Raw genomic sequence first — 18,270 nt, forward strand, 5'->3', positions numbered from 1 at the left:
CATTTATCCGGAAGCACAGCTTACCGTTTGCAGCTCCTGATCCCCCAGAGGGCCAGTCAGCCCCTGAACTGCACCATGGTATAATGGCAGAAATCTTGTATATTCATACTGAATTTGATTATATTATTAATGTTGACATGAGTCATGAGTCATGGAATATAATTACAGTATTTTTTTGTTATTAAGCTATAGCGTTTGTGAATTGTATTCATACAAAAATATGAAATATTTCATAACAAATACCATAAAACTAGGAATGCACCGATATCAGTATTGGGCCAATATTGTGCTTGTGTACTCGTAGTACTCATTAAAATGCTCTGATACCAACAACCTATACCATGCAGCTTGTACAGTACAGTGTTTGTGATAAAGAAACACAGACAACAGAGCAAACAGAGAGCATAATAGATATATCAGAGAAGTATGAAGTAAATGTATTGAATTAATAGAATGTTAAACATTTCAACTATTTATGCCTATATAGCTGGTGTGAGCAAGCTAATAAGTGAAACACAGAGAAGATTGAGCTTGCAGCAGCGACAGACATGAGCTTGTCGAGCTCATCCTTTTTCACAGACATCCCTGGAAAGTTTGTAGTTCTGTCGAATATGTCAGTAGCAAATAAAGTAAAACAATGCACATATTAATGTTAACTGACGGGGGAGAGAGAGAGGGTGGGAGAGAGACCTTTGACTTTTAACAACTTTAATTACAAAAATTTAAGAGGCAGTACTCAAAACAATTACTTAGCCATAAAAAAAAAATATATATATATTTCTTTATTAAAAGAAAGATTACCATAACCAAACTTAGTTCTTGCGTTAACGACAACCGACAGTGAGAACTGAAAACTCAGCCAGATAAATAGGTGCAGGGATGGTGAGAGGAGCAGGAGAAAGGAATGGAGAGAACAGGCAGACAAGACCAAAATGGCGATGGCGGAGGAAGAAGACATGTTTGGGATGATGGGAGGAGCCAAGTGACTGTCAGGATGATAGCCCATGGCGGAGTCGATGGAGGGAGGAGCCATGGCAGAGTCCAGGCTGATGGCACTAGGGGGGCGAATGGCAGCAATGGAGCCGAAGGTAGTGGAGCCCAAAGTGCAGACGAACGGCCGAGGGAGCTTTGGGATGCTGATGACCTGGGCTGCCACTACGGAGCCGCAGCGGAGGGCAGAGCTGACCGAAGTTGAAGGGGTGCAGCGGTCGACCCGCAAGCCCGCAGCGGAGGTGTGGCAATGTCTGACCCAGGTGAAACCGATGGTTCGAGTGAACCCTGCAAAACTGAAACCGATGGTCCACGCTGGAGTCGAGGGAGGAAGGAGCACAGGAGCCAGGGCGACGGGTCGAGGTGGAACGGACACTCAGAGGCTAGAGGCGGAGCCATGGGCTCATCACACCCATCCAACCGGTACTCACTCTCAGTGGCGGGAGGGTGGGTGGTGCTTGCTTCGATATCCTCAAACTCCACGAGGACTCCCACGGCGATGGACAGCGATGCCGGCTCACACCCCTAGTCAGACTCTCCGTGATGCTTCAGCTCTGGGGCAGTGGTGGGCGCTTTCCTCCCTTCCTCTGGCGTAGGCTCACACATCGCTGCAGGCGGAAGCTTCCAGTCTGCGGGGGGCTCAGACGTCGTCTCCATCAAACAGGGTGGTGACAGGCTGGGCTCTGGGTCAGGCTGAAGTCTGGATTGGGGGTAGACACTCTAGATACCTGATGAAGGCCTCCCTCCAGTTAAGTCCTTTGGTGTCTGGGAGGTCTATTGGGTGGTAATAGTTGGCCCCGATCCAAAAGAGATACTTTAAAAGCGCTGTCTGTTCTGCAAGCTGACTGAATTCAAATGCATAGTCCAATAAAGGAAGCCCTTTCTGAGTTAAAGCTGCAAATTTTGCAGCATAATCTATTTGTGGTCGGTTGTTTTGTCACAAAGTCTAGGCGTGGTGTAGGTAGAAGAGGACGAGGATGAAGAATTAACAATAGATTTTATATAGTTCAAAACAAATAAATAATTAGTAATTTCTGAACATTGACTCTCAGTCTTTATTCACCTTTTTCTCATGTTTTCTCAATAAAATTAATAAAAGTATAGAATATAATAGCATATTTCTAATAGGGGCACATTGTAACGCAGTGTTACAACATGCCCCCGCCTGAACAACTGGGATTTAAACCCTGCTAGTGTCTTCTGCTAGTTAGCAAAGCATTAAAGAACTATCTCAACTGTTAAATAACATCTTGGAGATCAAAATAATATCAGATTTGTCTTATTTTAAATAAACACAAAAAATTGAGATGAAAAATTAACTTAAGTAAGAAATTTACTTTTGCTATGGTTTAATAAATGTCTATGGATATCTTCCAAAAAAATTATAATTTTGGCGGATTTTTTTTTCTATATAGTGTTGATATGGCAACTAGTAAATACACAAAGTTTCGTCATCCAAGCATGTGCGGAAGTATTTAAAACAAGTGTGTTACAACTAACCCCGCGTTAGGTTGTGCCCCGCGCTCCCCTAGTTGATAATATTCAAATTATATTTTTACCAAAGACTTCATCAAACCCTCATAACCACATCTGTTCGTCCCATACAACTTAATTTGCTTTTAGGAGACAGCTAAACAGCTAACTTTTCCTGTCAAAAAGAAAAACTGAAATTAAGTATATGATAAATCTCCCTCTTATTATACTCCCTCTTACTTCATATATTTAGGTCCATAAATAAACAATGTAGATGTAAAAACCTAACCTCTGGCACCACCCACTAAGAAGGTCAAAAAGAGGCATCAACCTACTACAATTGAGAAACAAATGAAAAACTGTCTCCTGTTGTTCACAGAAAGGACATTGCATCCCTACTAGTAGATCAAAATGTTCGAGATTGCAGGTCTCCAGACATTTTTTCAATGGGAGGTTTGTACAAGGTCTTACAGCTACCTTTTGGGGAAAAAAAACTCTGTCCATTTAGACTTCTTTACAATTTCAAGGACATGAAGATGAACCTTTATACACAATGCATAAAATGCTTTTTTCCCAACGTCTCTGAAATTCCCCAGTTGAAACATCCGAAGTGAGTGCCCAGAAAGCCATGACAGGCAGCGCTTGAATACTGCATTGAATTCTCTTTCAAGCTTGAACTGATGAATTCACACAAAGTTATGTAAAAACGCCAGTCTTGGCGAGTATCCTAGTAAACATAGCTGGTAATGTCTAAAGTGAACGTACGTCACAGTTCAGAAATGAAATGCATGTAACTAGTATATTCGATACTTTCAATGTTGTTTTGTATCTTAAAATACAATAATTATTAGCTACATGCAAAGTGACCCTCATTTGGTTTTCAACCTTTGAGAATAAGTAAAATTTAACTATGTGAACATAGTCACACTGAGATCCCCATATCTCTGGGACTGAACCGTATAGTCCCTTTTTAGATTAAAGATTAAAATACCAAAAGAGAAGTTTATTATTAGCCAGTATCTTAAATTATATTAAGATATCTTAAATACTTCTTGACTTACAGACAAGTCAAAGGAAAAATAATATGGTAGTCAGACAGGAATGTTCTATACAATTGTTTGACAAAGGGAAACAAGATACATTTCTAGTTTTAACATTATTTGTTCTTTTCAGTCATTTCACTTTAGAAGAAATAATTATCAGCTGTATGCAAAGTGACCCATATTTGGTTTTTGACCCCTGGAAATTTAACAAATTACTCATGGAGCCACATTGAAATCCCTAGATCTCTGGAAATTAAGCATATAGGGCATTAAGGATTAATATACCAAAAGAAAAGTTTAAGAACCAAAATCTAAAAGGGTATTAAGATATATTTAATACGTCTTGAGTAACAGGTATGCAAACTTTGGTGAAAAAAAAAAAAACACAAGAAGTGCCTTTTCACATTTTTGAACTGTCGCCATTGGCATATAGTGCAACAAAGATTGCTAAAGTCAACAGATTTTACTAATAGACTACTAATCTCCCAGTAAAAATAAAATAATAAAATAATGCTCAATCTTTCTAAAGTCATTTCTACCCCCCTTCAATTTGGCTCCAAATCTCAGGTGAAAATGGTCATTTTCACATTTTCACCCCCCTCTACAAAATACTGGACTACTCCGTATTAATATTTTAGCTTTATTTTTCTTTTTCTGTTATGAAAAAATAAAGAGCGGTTAAACTGTATGTCTGATCTGACTGGGTTGGAGAGGGGAAGTACATTGTGTTTAAATTACAATAGGTAAGTGCACATGTTGGCTATATTATTTAGGTGCCATAATTCAATAGCATGACCACAATGTCAAAGCTTATTACAAATTATAGTGGTGGCTCTTGGTGTTGTTGGTTAAATCAATAATGTTTACTGTTCCTTGGTGTATGTTTCAGAGCACACAAGAAGACACGCAGTGTGGTGGAAAGGGGGATTGGACAGCTAAAGCGACGTTTACACATTTTACAAATCCGCCTTAGTCCAGAGAAGATGAGTAAAGTGATCACTGTGTGTGCGCTTCTTCACAACCTGTGCTGGCAAAGGAACATACCACAGACAGGAGATGGTGATGAGTTTGACAATGATGATGATGATGACAATGAACACAACCAATTTGTTGATGAAGTGGAACAATGTGGAGTGGCATTCAGGGATCACTTTGTCCATACACACTTTGGGTAAATAATCACATTATGCACAAATGAGTAAAGACACATTTTTGCTCAATTTAAGTGTGTTTATTCCCTTTGCATTTTTGCAATCTTTAGAGAGTAATATTCAGACTTTAATTGTATTAGCCTCTCTTTTGCATCAAGGACCCTTTTCTGCCTTTTTAACACACGCATTTCCATTTTCATCTTCTTTTCTTCCAGGGGTGATGGCCTTGCACCAGCAGCAGGACTGAGGGGAGAGGCAGGTGATGGGATTGCGGAAGAGGAAGCTGGAAGAGGAAGAGGTGCAGTAAGAGGAAGAGGTGCTGGAAGAGGAAGAGGTGCAGTAAGAGTCAGGGGTGGAAGACGCGCAGGAAGAGGAAGATGACTTGCACCTGAAGGACCTGGGTTTCCATTTGGCCTGTACCATAAATTGTAGCCTGTTAAAACATCTTATAATTTGTGAACAGTTTTTTGTGTGGGTGGGTGGTTTGCACATAATGATATTGTATGTCCTTCATTAAATATCACCAAAAATGTACAAGTATTGCAATCATTGCATAAACATAGCCTACCCCTCTATTTCCATTAGCAGCTGCATTGCCGGATCAGTTGCACCCTCAAGGCCCGTTATGCTGGTGTCTGACCCAATGACACTATACACCACCGATGCAATGTGGCTGAGTGGCTTAGGTGCTGATCCTCCTCCTTAACACATACATGGAAAGTTTCACCAACTCAAAAGCATTGCCTACATAACACTTAAAAGCACACGTTAATGTAAGCATATTGTTTATGACATTTGTTTTATAATTCATTACATTCATGACAAGCAGGAAGTTACATGAAACAATAATGATATTATATATTTAATATTATAGGCCTACTTGTTGCCATGCTTGCCCGTTTAAAGGCTGCAATCTCAACCCTCGACTGCGATTGTAGCGCATACCACCGCCTCTCGCAGTCACCCGGGGTCCGCGACACAAGCGGGAATGCTGCATTGATCTGCAAACAAATCCTCTCCCATGTCTCACACTTAGTTTTGCTTGATATCCCAGTGCCGAATTTCCCTTTTATTTTGTTTTATTTTATTTTTCCAGCACCAGCTGATCCTGCGTCCAGTTGGGCTTTCTTTTCCGTTTTGGCGAGTTCATAATCCACCGTCATTCAACTATTACATTACTTCAATAGGAGCAACATTTCCTTGCTTCAAGTAGTCTATTTAGGCTAATAGGATGTCAATTAACCAAGCAAGTGTTAATACAAGTGTCGTTTTTCATTATTAGGCAAGTGGCGGTTTTCATTAGGGTATTAGGCTACCTTGATTTAATTTAATTGAATTCACGACTTTTCTCTCTCTCTCTGCCTTTTTAGAATTACACTTCACTGGGGCCTGCACAAACATGTCATTAAAAATGCATTTTGATGACATTACTATTATTATTTTGTGTAGGACACAGACATATTTAGATGTCGTAATTCCATGATTTGGTGCGTCTGTGTTATGTTCCGCATGATGGCCCTGTCATCTAACAACCAATCACCGTGATCATTGCGAGGAAGCTCGTGCATGAGAATTGACGTCATCCATAGCAACGAAGACTCGCTCTTAGTTTAGGAGTTGTCATTTTTCCTTACTAAGTGTAGGTCTGAAAGGCGTTGTGAATAACTTTTAAGAGAAAACTCCTAGCTAAAATCTTTTAGTGCGATTTAGGAGTACTCCTAGTGGTAAGATAAAATTCTTTGTGAATACGGCCCCTGTTCACAGCGCCCCGTTTAGGTGTATGCCTCTTTAAAAGATAATGAGCAACAACTTTTTGGCTTTTTGAGGATAAAAAAAAACTGTGAATGGATTTTTTTCATTGTATGGTGGTTGTGTCCACACACTGCAAAGACACATTTATATGCAAACACCATATAAAAGTGAATTTTGCATCCGATGACCCCTTTAAAAGTACTTGGAGAGTTTTTGAATGCATCAAAAATAATTTAGCGTGAATTTGGCTATATTCCTCAACATCAGCTCTCACTGTCTTTGATCACAGGCAAGAGATTTCGTCCAGGAATCGTAAAATCAAATTGCTAAAAAAAAATAAATGAAGAGGTTCCTACCGCAAACATTTGATCTTGCTCTTCCAACTTCCAATCCGTGTGCGCGTGATGCCTAGAAACGAACGCGCTTACAGCGAGAACACGTAATTTACCCGGAAACTACCCGAATTTACCCGGTTCTAATTTCTGATTGGCTGGTAGCTGGCATTTAACTCTGTATAACTCCAGACAGATGCTATGAGCTCGGCAGAGAACTTCCCTCCATTTGCCTGCGCCTCGTCCATTAATTGTATAGCGGGACAAGTTATCCCTACTCCTCAGCGTGAGAAATACAAGGTGTGGCGTGTGAGCGTGTGAACGGGTTGAAATGCGTGTGTCTCACGCCCATTGCGTGAGACTTGAGAGCCCTGATATTATCATCTTTCCATGAGATAAGATTGTTCTGACACCAGAGAATGTCTAATATGAAGAGAATTGGCACTCTCTGGTTACTTCCAGTTTCTGGACTGGCTGCATAACACGTCTCTGTCCATGACGCTATACCCATCTATGACGCTATACCCATCAAAATCCACTTTTCTCATAGTATAATTATTTTTTTAGTAATTTGAATGCTGTATTCGAAAGGAGATGCAAAGAAATTACACATTGCTGGGTGTTAGATTTTTTAGAGTCACTTATTTGCTTTAAAAAGTCTTTTAAAGTGTCAATGACGTCATACACGTCGTACGACCAGAGATACTGCTTTATGGCAATCCTTCAGTCGCTTTGGTGCTTTCGCGCTCTGCACTTTCTTTTCTCTCAAGGCATCGACAACACAGCTGACACAGGTAAATGCACGCGCTAGACGAGTTTTTGTTTTGTTTGTTTCTGGTCCTGCTTCGGATGCCACGATGCAATCAAGCGGTATCTCTGGTCGTAATCAGTCATTCACTGACCAATCAGCGTTCATTAGCAGAATGCTAGCGTGTTATGGGCAACAACAACTCAACCTGTAAGAAATCGAAAGGACATAAGTACTCGTTCATTCAACTTTCGACCTATAACCCATGTTGAACTTGCAAAACCTACAATCAAATCAGAGATTTCTCAACGGCAATCGGGTGAAAGAGACAAATTTAGCCGTCTAGCCCCATAGACACCCATTCATTTTGCACTTGCCTGCGAGCGCCCCCAGTGGAACTCTGGTGAAACTACAACCAAAATTCGGTACAATAGGACTTAGGGAGTGCCAAGGCTCTCCATAGACGGGCTCTGCTGACACTGAGCGCGAGCTCGTGAAGCTCCACCCCCTGTGCCGTGCAGCAGCAGCTTATTTGCATTTAAAGGGGACACACTAAAACGGTGCGTTTTTCTCAGGCCCAAAAAAGTGACGATTTAAACATGCTGTAAAAAATTATCTGTTGGGTATTTTGAGCTTAAACTTCACATACACACTCTGGGGACATCAGAGACTTATTTTACATCTTGTGAAAATGGGCATAATAGGTCCCCTTTAAAAATATATATTATGCAGCACAACTGTTTCCAACATTAAAAACACATCAGCATATCAGAATGATATCAGAATGACTTCTGAAGGATCATGTGACACTAAAGACTGGAGTAATGATGCTGAAAATTCAGCTTTGCATCACAGGGATAAATTATATTTTAAAGTACATTAAAATAGAAAAACCTTATTTTAAATTGTAATAATATTTCACAGTATTACTGTTTGTTTCTGTATTTTTTTTATCAAATAAATGCAGCCTTGATGAGCATAAGAGACTTATTTCAAAAATATAAAAAATAGTAACGTTTCCAAATTTTGACTGGTACTATATATACATACACAAAGTGTATCAGTGTACATATACCTGTACATACACACACACACACACACACACACACACACACACACACACACACGTGTATAGTTGTAACACACTTGTTTTAAATACTTCCACACATGCTAGGATGACGAAACCTGGTGTATTTACTAGTTGCCATATCAACACTATATAGAGAAAAAAAATGCGCCAACATATTATTATTTTTTTTTTAAGATATCCATAGACATTTATTAAACCACAGCAAAAGTAAATTTCTTACTTAAGTTAATTTTTCATCTCTATTTTTTGTGTTTATTTAAAATTAGACAAATCTGATATTATTTTAATCTCCAATATGTTATTTAACAGTTGAAATAGTTCTGTAATGCTTCGCTAACTAGCAGAAGACACTAGCAGGGTTTAAATCCCAGTTGTTCAGGCGGGGCATGTTGTAACACTGCGTTACAATGTGCCCCTATTAGAAATATGCTATTATATTCTATAGTTTTATTAATTTTATTGAGAAAACGTGAGAAAAAGGTGAATAAAGACTGAGAGTCAATGTTCAGAAATGACTAATTATTTATTTGTTTTGAACTATGTTGTATAGCTGTGTTTTCCTGTGTTCATAGTCAAAACTCAAAAATGAGTTTATATTTAATTTTTAAAAATTGCCATTATTTTATATGAAAAAGTTTTTTAATTGTATTTTATTTAGAAAATATTTTAGTTTGTCTTGTATATATTTTTTTTATTAGATCAGATAACATTTTAAGCTGTCATATGTCATGTTACAATGTGCCCCTCACATGTTACAATGTACCCCACCTATGGGGCATGTTGTCACATTTCACTTCTATTCTTTCGGGGTATATCCAGAAAAAGGTATATACTGTATTAATAAAACAAAACCACATAATTGTACTAGACATGTGGGAAATTAATGTGGGAAGATTTACACAAACTGAGAAAGTCAAAAAGCATTACTTTGTGTCCCGCTCTCCCCTATATGTACACTGATACACTTAGTGCCAGTATTTGCAGACATAGCCATTATCTGCATAACCTGTTTGCTGAGCTGTATGCAAACACATGGAAATGAGCATATAAAAGATTCTTCGTTCTCATTATTTCATCATTTGGAGGATGATGATAATCCCACAAATTATACTGTTCAGAAACAATTAATGGATATCTGAAATAACTACTCAAACAGTATCATAACCTGATTTTATTTGATTGATTATTATTTATGACTGAATTTAGAATACCCTTACAGAAAAAACACATGAATTTCACATGTTATCACATGTTTTCCACATGTGATTACATGTGACCTCATGTGATCACATGTGTTCTCATGTGAACAACATATCACCACATGTGAACATAATGAAGATGGCGTCGTGGTTGGTGGACGTGTAAAGTTGAGCTCTGGCGGGTGTGGTAGTAATGTGATCGATCAGTCTTTTTAATTCTTCATTTATATTTTGTGGTCTTCTGTGTGAACTTTTTTGCATTTAAATTTGTTTAATGGGCAGGAGGAGACGAGTTTTTCCGAAAGCTATGGATGTCGAGGTTGGCGCCGAAGTTGAGCTAATCTCTGACGCTTGTCTGAGCAACAGGTTCTCTGTGCTTTCTGACCTTTCAGTGTCGAGTGATACGAAACAGGATTTTAATTTATGTTTAGCTACAGTGTCTCCTGCAAAAAGTCCTCCTTCTAAAAAAATCGAAAAAGAAGTCTGAAACAAGCGGAGATATCGTCGACATTTTGAATGCTATTCAAGCTCTGTCTGCAAAACAAGACGTTACCATTCAAGCACTGTCTGCGAAACAAGATGCTACTTTCCAAAAGCTAATCTCCATTGAGAAATCGACCGATGCTACGACGAAAGCCGTTGACAACCTGTCTGTGGTAGTGCAGAAGCTTGCTTCTGAAGTTAATGAGCACTCTGAGAAAATGTGCAAAATGGCCAGAGATATTACAGAGCTTCAATCGTCAGACAAGGAGATCCAATTGCGGATTGAGCAACTTGAGCGATATAGTCGGCGTTGGTGTTTAAAGGTGCACGGGGTCCCTGAAACCAAGAACGAGAATCTACGTTCGGCTGTTAAGAACATTCTCGAACATATGGCACCTGACATCGCTGGTAAGCTTAACGACGCTCTTGACGTGATGCACCGAGTCGGGAGACGGGACCAGGGTGGCGCTCATCGAAACATCATCATAAGATTTTCTACACGGTCATTCCGAGACCTCGTCTGGAAAGCTGCGAAGGATAACCCATACCTGAGAGAGTCTCGTCTACGCATTTCGGAAGCTCTGATTCCTGCAGATGCTGCTGCGAGAGCAAAGTTGTGGCCGCTTGTTAAAAAGGCAAGAGAGGAGGGTAAGAAGGCTTCCTTTTCGGGGCCCTTTGCGTTCATTGATGGTCAGAAAATTGTGGCCTAATATACTTCAGACTGAATGTTTTTTTCGTGAAATCAGATCTTCTGAGTCGCCCATTTAAGGAAATCAAACCTTTTTTTTTTTTTTTTTACGTTTTTCATTTATTTAATGTCTCTATCTCAATTATGCACCTTAAATGTTATTTTGGTGTCATGTAGAGGACATTACCGATCGATCACCACCTACACTGTTTAAGGAAAAGAAGTCAACTTCTTTAGCCAAAAGTAGGATCTTGTTGTGTTAACCAGCTGTTTAGCTGGTCTTGTTGCACTGCATTTGTTGTAATCTGTGTTCATGCATTCTTTTGAGTTTTCTTCTTTTAATTTAGCCTCTCTTAATGTTAGAAGTTTGCCTCTCTAGAGATCATTCGGAAAGGAAAGCTTTATTTTTGTATTGTAAACGTAGTAATGCTGATTTTATTTTTGTTCAAGAAAGTCACTCTTGTGAATCAGACAACAATTTTTGGAAAACTCAGTGGGGTAATTCAATCTTTATGAGTCACGGATGGTACTCTAATTTTTTGATGAGCTGAGGTACACTAGTGTCTACCACAGATTTGTCAGCAGCAAATCTACCCCCAACAGAAGATGCCTTCCAGCAACATGTGCTGAGAGCTTTGTACCAAACAGCAGTGTGGCGTCACAGCCACCTGGCCAAACCTCTTCTCTGGAACCCAGTTGGTAGAGGATGAAGGCTCAGAGAAGATGGGTGCATTGAACCTGTAATGTTCCAGAAGGCACCAGCACCTAAAGAAGTTAGAGACATCACCCACCTCTACTGTAAAGACGGAAACTGCAACGATGCCACCAAATGCCAGTGTCTTTCAGTAGGCTTGACCTGCACAGAGTTTTGCTCTTGCCCTTTCCCAGACTGTCCAGATATGACCCACTTTGTCACTGATGACAAAGTGGATGAGTGACATTGGTGTGTTGCAGTTGTAACATCATGGGGGCTGACCTCAGAATGGCTACCAAAAGCAGTTCATGTTCCAAATGGTTCCTGCTAGAAAAAAAAAAAAAAAAACATCCTGAGAAGAGAGGGCTCATTCCCCCTTAGAGTGTTTGTTTTGTTAGATTGCCATTTGTTTGATTTAAGACAGTAATTTAATTTGTATTGTGTTAAGTAAAGTTATAGTTTTATTAAAAAGCTCATTAAGGTCAAACTGCAATTCTGACTCCTGGGGCCTCATTTATAAACGTTGCGTACGCACAAAAGAAGGCATACGCCGCTCTCTACGCAATAATTGGTACTTATAAAAAGCAAACTTGACGGGAAAATATGCGGTCCTTCACGCAAACTCTGACCCAGGCGTACGCACAAAAACGGGTGAAATGAGAAATGGCGACACCGTCGGCAGATGGAAGAAACACGTGAAAGTGTGTGAAACTGTAGACCGTTGTGTAAAATAAATGGCAATACTGCCTCTCATAAATAACATGAAGACTTCACAAAGCAAGTCTTACAATTAACAGCCTACACGAACACCCGTTTGATCGATCTGCAGTGTAAAACAAACAAAATCAAACAAAGATTACAACAGAAATGCAAATGAACACATATTTGCACAAAGAAAAGTGAAATATGTTCTGCAATAATATTGGCATGTTATGCAATTCATCCTCATAACACATCTGTAGCTTGTCAGATGTAATCAAATGGTAATAAAATGCCATGATGCCATCACAATGCGTAATGACGCACAATGGCTGATCTTGCGCTTCACGCATTCGCGTGAGTGAGTGAAGTTACGTTTCTTGGTTTTCCTCTCTGTGTTTTGCCATGATTTCGCAATCGATGAATATTAACTTGTGGGCGTTTCACGGACTATTTATGGGCAACTATGGGCGTGACATGAAGCCGCAAAAGCTGCACTACATTTAGAATTGATTGTGATTTATTAAAGGGATACTTCACCTCTGGGAAGATGAATGTGTATTTAAAATAGGTCATTTAAGTAGAAGAAATGTGAAGAAATTTTTGAATTTGGAGCTTTCTAGACCGAGAAAAGCCAGAAAATGCATTTTTGTCTTATGTGGATGAAAGACAACAACTCCCTGAATGCACTTGCTTCGCTGCCTTAGGAGGCCACGCCTACCGGTAAGAGTGCGTAGTTGAAAACAACAAGGCTAGCCTACGTGATGAGTTTGCCAGTGATTTAGAGATGGGCCAAAATGTCCGGGATTCAGCTTTTGTGTTCTACAGTCGCCATTCATCGCGTTTACTGTGGCGAGCAGGATGAGGCTGACGGCCGCGGGAGAACGGTGCGAGGCCAGTGGCGTCATTGCTGAGACGCGCCGGGTCTCGCATCTCTCACGGAGGAGCGGGAATTTTCTTAGCAATGGTAAAACGCACATCAACCGATCACTTGTTTAGCGTTCATGTAAACACTACATTCAGATTCACCAATCGGAATGAATTCAGTTAGATTGAAACAAAAGGTGCATGTGCATGTAAACAATGAATGGCGACCGCAGAACGCAAAAGCTGAATCCCGTACATTTTGAACGATCTCGCCCGTCGGACAAGTCCGGGAAAAGCAGGATGTTGTTGTTTACCCCTACTTACTCAGCTTTCTCTTACTATTCAGCTTTCTCCACAGAACAAGAGATTACTAGCTTAGCTTCCAAAGAAAGACAGCTGACACTGTGTGTACATTCTGTGAGTGAGATCCCACCCTCTATGGGCGGGCTGAAAACATGCGGAACAACGCCATCTACTGGCTGTAGTCTTTAGCCTCTGACCATAAAATCCTCCGATGACGCAAAATGACGATTTTTGCGTCATCGGAGGATTTTTTCCAGACAAAAAATACATAAATCTCTTGTCTCAGGGGGATATGAGGGTGGAAAGCACGGTAATTCGAAAATACTACAGGTTTTCTACTAATAAAAAGCTTAATGCTAAATCCTGAAGTAACCCTTTAAGGGAAAACTGCGTAGGATGTGCGTGCGCACGGTTTTATAAATCCGAATATTTCTGTGCGTGCACACGTCCTATGTTTCATCCGTACGCCACTTCTAACACAAATCCTAGACAAAGTTTTATAAATGAGGCCCCTGGTCTCCTGTTTGTGCTATGGTAAGGTCTTATCTTTCGATTTCAATCTTTGTTTCCATATAGTACAAGGTGCCATATGAAATGTTTCATTATTAAATGTATCTTATATTAGAATTTCTCACCATTCTTCTCACCTCTGATAATGTGATTTGGAATAAATTATGTCAGTGTTCCATTTTCTTTCATTTTAGACACCTCATACATTGAGTGACAGAACACCCTGATTTGTTGTGCTATATTTACATATTTGGTATTGCTGGATTCAGCACAACCCCATCTTTCCAACAAGTCATCATATGTGTTTCTATGATAATCCCTGGCAAAGCAACCACAAAGTAAATGAAAACATTCTGCATAGATATTCAATTTGTGCATGTCCGCTTATTTTAGGTATGTGTTTATACGTATGTCTCTATTTATTCCATACATCAACATATTCACATCCAGTCTTTTCTAGTAGGTAAAGCAACTTCCTGAATACAAACATGCCAAGTGTCAAAGCTCTCTGAGCTTGTGTGACTGATCTGCACTAGTTAATATGCCTTAACTCCCATACGGACAAGCTATATTTTAGTCCTTTTTTGGTTTTGGGGTGTATAACAATATCTGTTCATTTAACAATCTTAGCAGTAAAATATTTTGAGTCAAGAATCCATTTCATATATGGGAGACCTTAGAGATGAGGAAAAACATTGTTGGGTTTAGTTCTACCTCCGGTAGGGGTATCTCAAAAAACGAAAGGTCTTTTTGACCATTTGTCAGTAGCCTATTTTAGAATATGTTCAAGTTTATCGACAAAAACTTATTATGTACAACATATTCATATAACGTAAACATATTTGTTGTTTTTGTGTGGATATTTACAAGCGTAACGTTGTGTTTACATTTAAAACCGTTATAAACGTTAGGCCTATCACGAGGGGAAGCCCCCCATATAACGTACTTTTAGCTTAGGGAACGTGGTATATTACCTCGTTTAATTCATAAAACATTGTAAAATGTTTTACTATAATGTGTAATATGTTTAATTTCGGTATGTTATATGATATTTTTGTGTTTCCGTAACGTGAAGACTGAAGAGTTGATATGAAGAGAACGCAGTCTTTCTCATTATAGCCCATGTCTAACGTTAACTTACTTTTATGGATGCGAGTAATGCTGAAATCTATTAAACGTGTAATGTTAAACACATTAATACGCTATTTTAGAGTAACGTGAGCGTGATGAATGCGGTTAAGATTGTGTAAACTTTTGCAATTGTCCCGTGAAGAGACAGACATAAACCTGAATATCTAACGTTACAGGTACGATAAAATGGCGCTCAATTTGAAACAGCATTTTGACCTCTTGAGGACGGCATTTCACAAGGCCGTTATCAGTGGGTGCCTCAATAAGCTTCCTAGGTCGTGAATCAGCTGATACTATTATTTTGTGTACTCAAATTCGTGCACTGGTGGCAAGTGATTTATATTAGTGATCACATAATCTTGGATTAGAGTTCTTCAATTTTTGAAACACTTTGTATTGTATAGCCTAAGTATATTTCAATTATAAATACGTTAAAATATGGCTGCACTAAAAATATATATATTTGCTTGTTTATTCTGTGTGGCCTCTCAATTTTCCATGTAATAACTGCCTAGTGGTCGTTCTTGTGGGCGTAATTCCACAAACATGAAGAATTTCCGAACATATAAGCAATAGTTTTTTTTAGAAAGGACATTTTAAAAGAGAAAATTCTTAGAATTATGGAGAATCATTGAATTATGAATAATTTACTGTCATTTTGTGAATATTTAGTAATCAATAAAAAAGTAACTGTAGTCTGATTACGAGTATTTTAAAATGTAATATGATCTAATTACAAGTATTTAATTTTAGGAATCTGATTATGTAATTATGTCAGTTACTACCCAGCTCTGTATTATATTTATATACTATTTTGAAATAATAGGATGCATTTTGATCCATGAATATATTTTAAGTTTAAAGCCATTAGTTGTAAATACAATAGAAACTGAAAATAAGAGTAAGTGTGTTACCTGAGGGATATAAAGCAAAGAAGACAGCGGCAAAAACAACCTCCTGGAATAACATCTCTGTCTGTAAATTTGAAAAACAATGATCTTATAACAGATTCAGTGTCATTTTCTGTTGCTTATTATATACAGCATGACTTATTTAGACCTATCAGAAAGAAAAAAAAAAACATGGCTCTCTTCTCTTCTTATTGATGGCTTTTAACGTTACATTAAGTAGGCTACACGTAGTAAAACACATAATTTAATGTGAAGAACGTTCCGGAGCACATTTACGACATCCTGAAATATTGAAACATGAAAACATATGATCTGTCTTGTCATTTTGGGGGTACAGTCTCTGATAACATTTGAAATAAATGCTGAATTGTTTCAGTCGATGCTGTCTGACTTACCTCTGAGCTTCTCACAAATCAGTGGCTTCCTGCAATATTGTTGTTGCTATCAGAACCAGAATCTTCACATGTCAGTCAGTGAGGGGGGCTTTCACGCATCTGTTACGGTCTCACTTCCTGTGCCTTATTAATATTCAGGAAGGATGAAGGTTAACTAACAAGTTAAAGACTTGAATTAGTTTACAGCTGTCATCCATTATACTTTTCATGCAAAGTTTGTGTTTTGGCCAAAGCAGTGTTTTGAAAAAATACATTGCATGTTTATGCTTTCAGATATAATCTAATATTGGGGTCTTACTTTATTTTTCTACACAGAAGGCTGTTAGGTGCTAACAGGAAATCTGATGTGACAATGACATGCCTGTCCCACATGAAACAGTCAGACTAGAGCTAAACTGGATGCACGCTCACGCTTTTCACAAGAAGTGCAATGAAAACCTGGGTAATACTTTAAAATAATGTCTTTTGTTAAAGTTAGTTAATGCAATAACTAATATGAACAACATATTCTTGCAGCATTTCCTACACTTTGTTAATCTTAGTTAATAAAAATGATCATGTTCTTGTTCACAGTGCATTAATGTTAACCCTTAAATGCATGAATGTCTCGCTAATCATTATTACATATTTGGGTCTTTAGCGACTTGGATCTATATCTAACACGGATGGATCTCTACCTGTTAACACACAGGGCTTACATACATAGGGAAAACAGATCAGGGAGATGAGACAGCTGACAAGACTAACGAGGAAACAGGTGTGAAAGATGAACTAATGAAGGTTGCCATGGAAACCAAGGAGTGGTGGGAACACATGCGACTACTGAAAACAAGACTCAGACAGAACACAACTGTGACAGTGGGAGAGGGCGGCTGGGAGGGAATTCAGGGCTCAGGAACAGATCTGGGAATATGGACAGTCCTTGGGATCAATGAACAGGATCAGATCTTGGGACAGGATCAGGAACAGGTATTGGCGTGGTGACGGCCATCAACAGAAGCATCAGTATCCTCATTTATATCAGCTGGCACTGGCATTTGTATGTTCCCCTGCATCCTCTGTTCCTTGTGAAAGGATCTTTTCCAAGGCTGGAGAGGTTTTGTCCGAGAAGAGGAATCATCTAAACCCCAACACACTTGAAATAATTCTGATTCTAAATAAAAAATATATATTGTAATCCTTCCTTCACCCACCCCAAACTGCAGTGTTGCAGGTTGCTCTTCTATATCCCCAGTCCAATAAGCACAGCACTGCACTAAAACTAGTAACAGTTCACTGCATAATAACCCCCAGAAATTTTTTTTACCACCCCAGACTATTCTGTTGCAGTTTACTTTATTACACTCCCTCCAACATAAGCACTGCACTCAACACAGTGTCACTTTTGTTGTTCATATATATATAAATAATATATACAGTATAATAATATATATATATATATATATATAAATATATAAATAAATAAATAAATAAATAACAGATTGACTAATGAAGGTTACCATGGAAACCAAGTAGTGGTGGGAAGACAGAACAAAGGAAGACATGTGACTACTGAAAACAAGACTCGGACAAAACACAACTGTGACAATATTAGAGTAACAATTACAGAAGAATCAAATAAAACATATTTTGTTACCATTTTGGAGCTTGGGAGAGTTTGGTTTGAGCAGATGTTTTATACCATCATCAAAGTCCTCATCAGAGCTCATTTCCCAGAACATTCAGCATCTGGCTCATATTTGCGATCTAAAACATATTCTCAAAACTATCATTTTCAACATCTTCAAAATCAATATTTGATCACTGACAGC

At 38.7% G+C, this 18,270-nt stretch overlaps 2 protein-coding genes and 1 long non-coding RNA gene across 6 annotated transcripts in view; 1 reads left to right on the plus strand and 2 right to left on the minus strand.

Annotated features, from left to right (window-relative positions):
* LOC311297073 (uncharacterized protein) overlaps window positions 1-6,750 on the plus strand; it is a 38,598-nt gene extending 31,848 nt beyond the window's left edge. The window contains exons 7-8 of the mRNA XM_084419178.1: window positions 4,396-4,677; window positions 4,873-6,750. Coding sequence (XP_084275304.1) covers window positions 4,396-4,677; window positions 4,873-5,038 — 448 coding nt within the window. The 3' untranslated portion in view covers window positions 5,039-6,750. The remainder of the gene's footprint in view (window positions 1-4,395; window positions 4,678-4,872) is intronic.
* Window positions 1-18,270, minus strand: part of LOC311297067 (B-cell receptor CD22) — a 256,060-nt gene that overhangs the window by 191,332 nt on the left and 46,458 nt on the right. The gene's annotated exons all lie outside the window — the stretch shown is intronic.
* On the minus strand, window positions 4,946-16,548 carry LOC311297092. Of its 3 annotated transcripts, none has more exons than XR_014628748.1 (5): window positions 16,460-16,548; window positions 16,068-16,128; window positions 11,741-11,970; window positions 5,226-5,358; window positions 4,946-5,071 (listed from the first exon to the last, which is right to left on the minus strand). It is a non-coding gene; the product is annotated as an uncharacterized lncRNA (long non-coding RNA). The 3 variants fall into 3 exon arrangements; XR_014628749.1 differs by having other exon boundaries at window positions 5,538-11,967; window positions 16,460-16,541; XR_014628750.1 differs by having other exon boundaries at window positions 5,538-11,970; window positions 16,460-16,538.

The sequence above is a fragment of the Rutilus rutilus genome (genome assembly GCF_951802725.1).
Source record: "Rutilus rutilus genome assembly, chromosome: 9".
NCBI classification, from domain to species: domain Eukaryota; kingdom Metazoa; phylum Chordata; class Actinopteri; order Cypriniformes; family Leuciscidae; genus Rutilus; species Rutilus rutilus.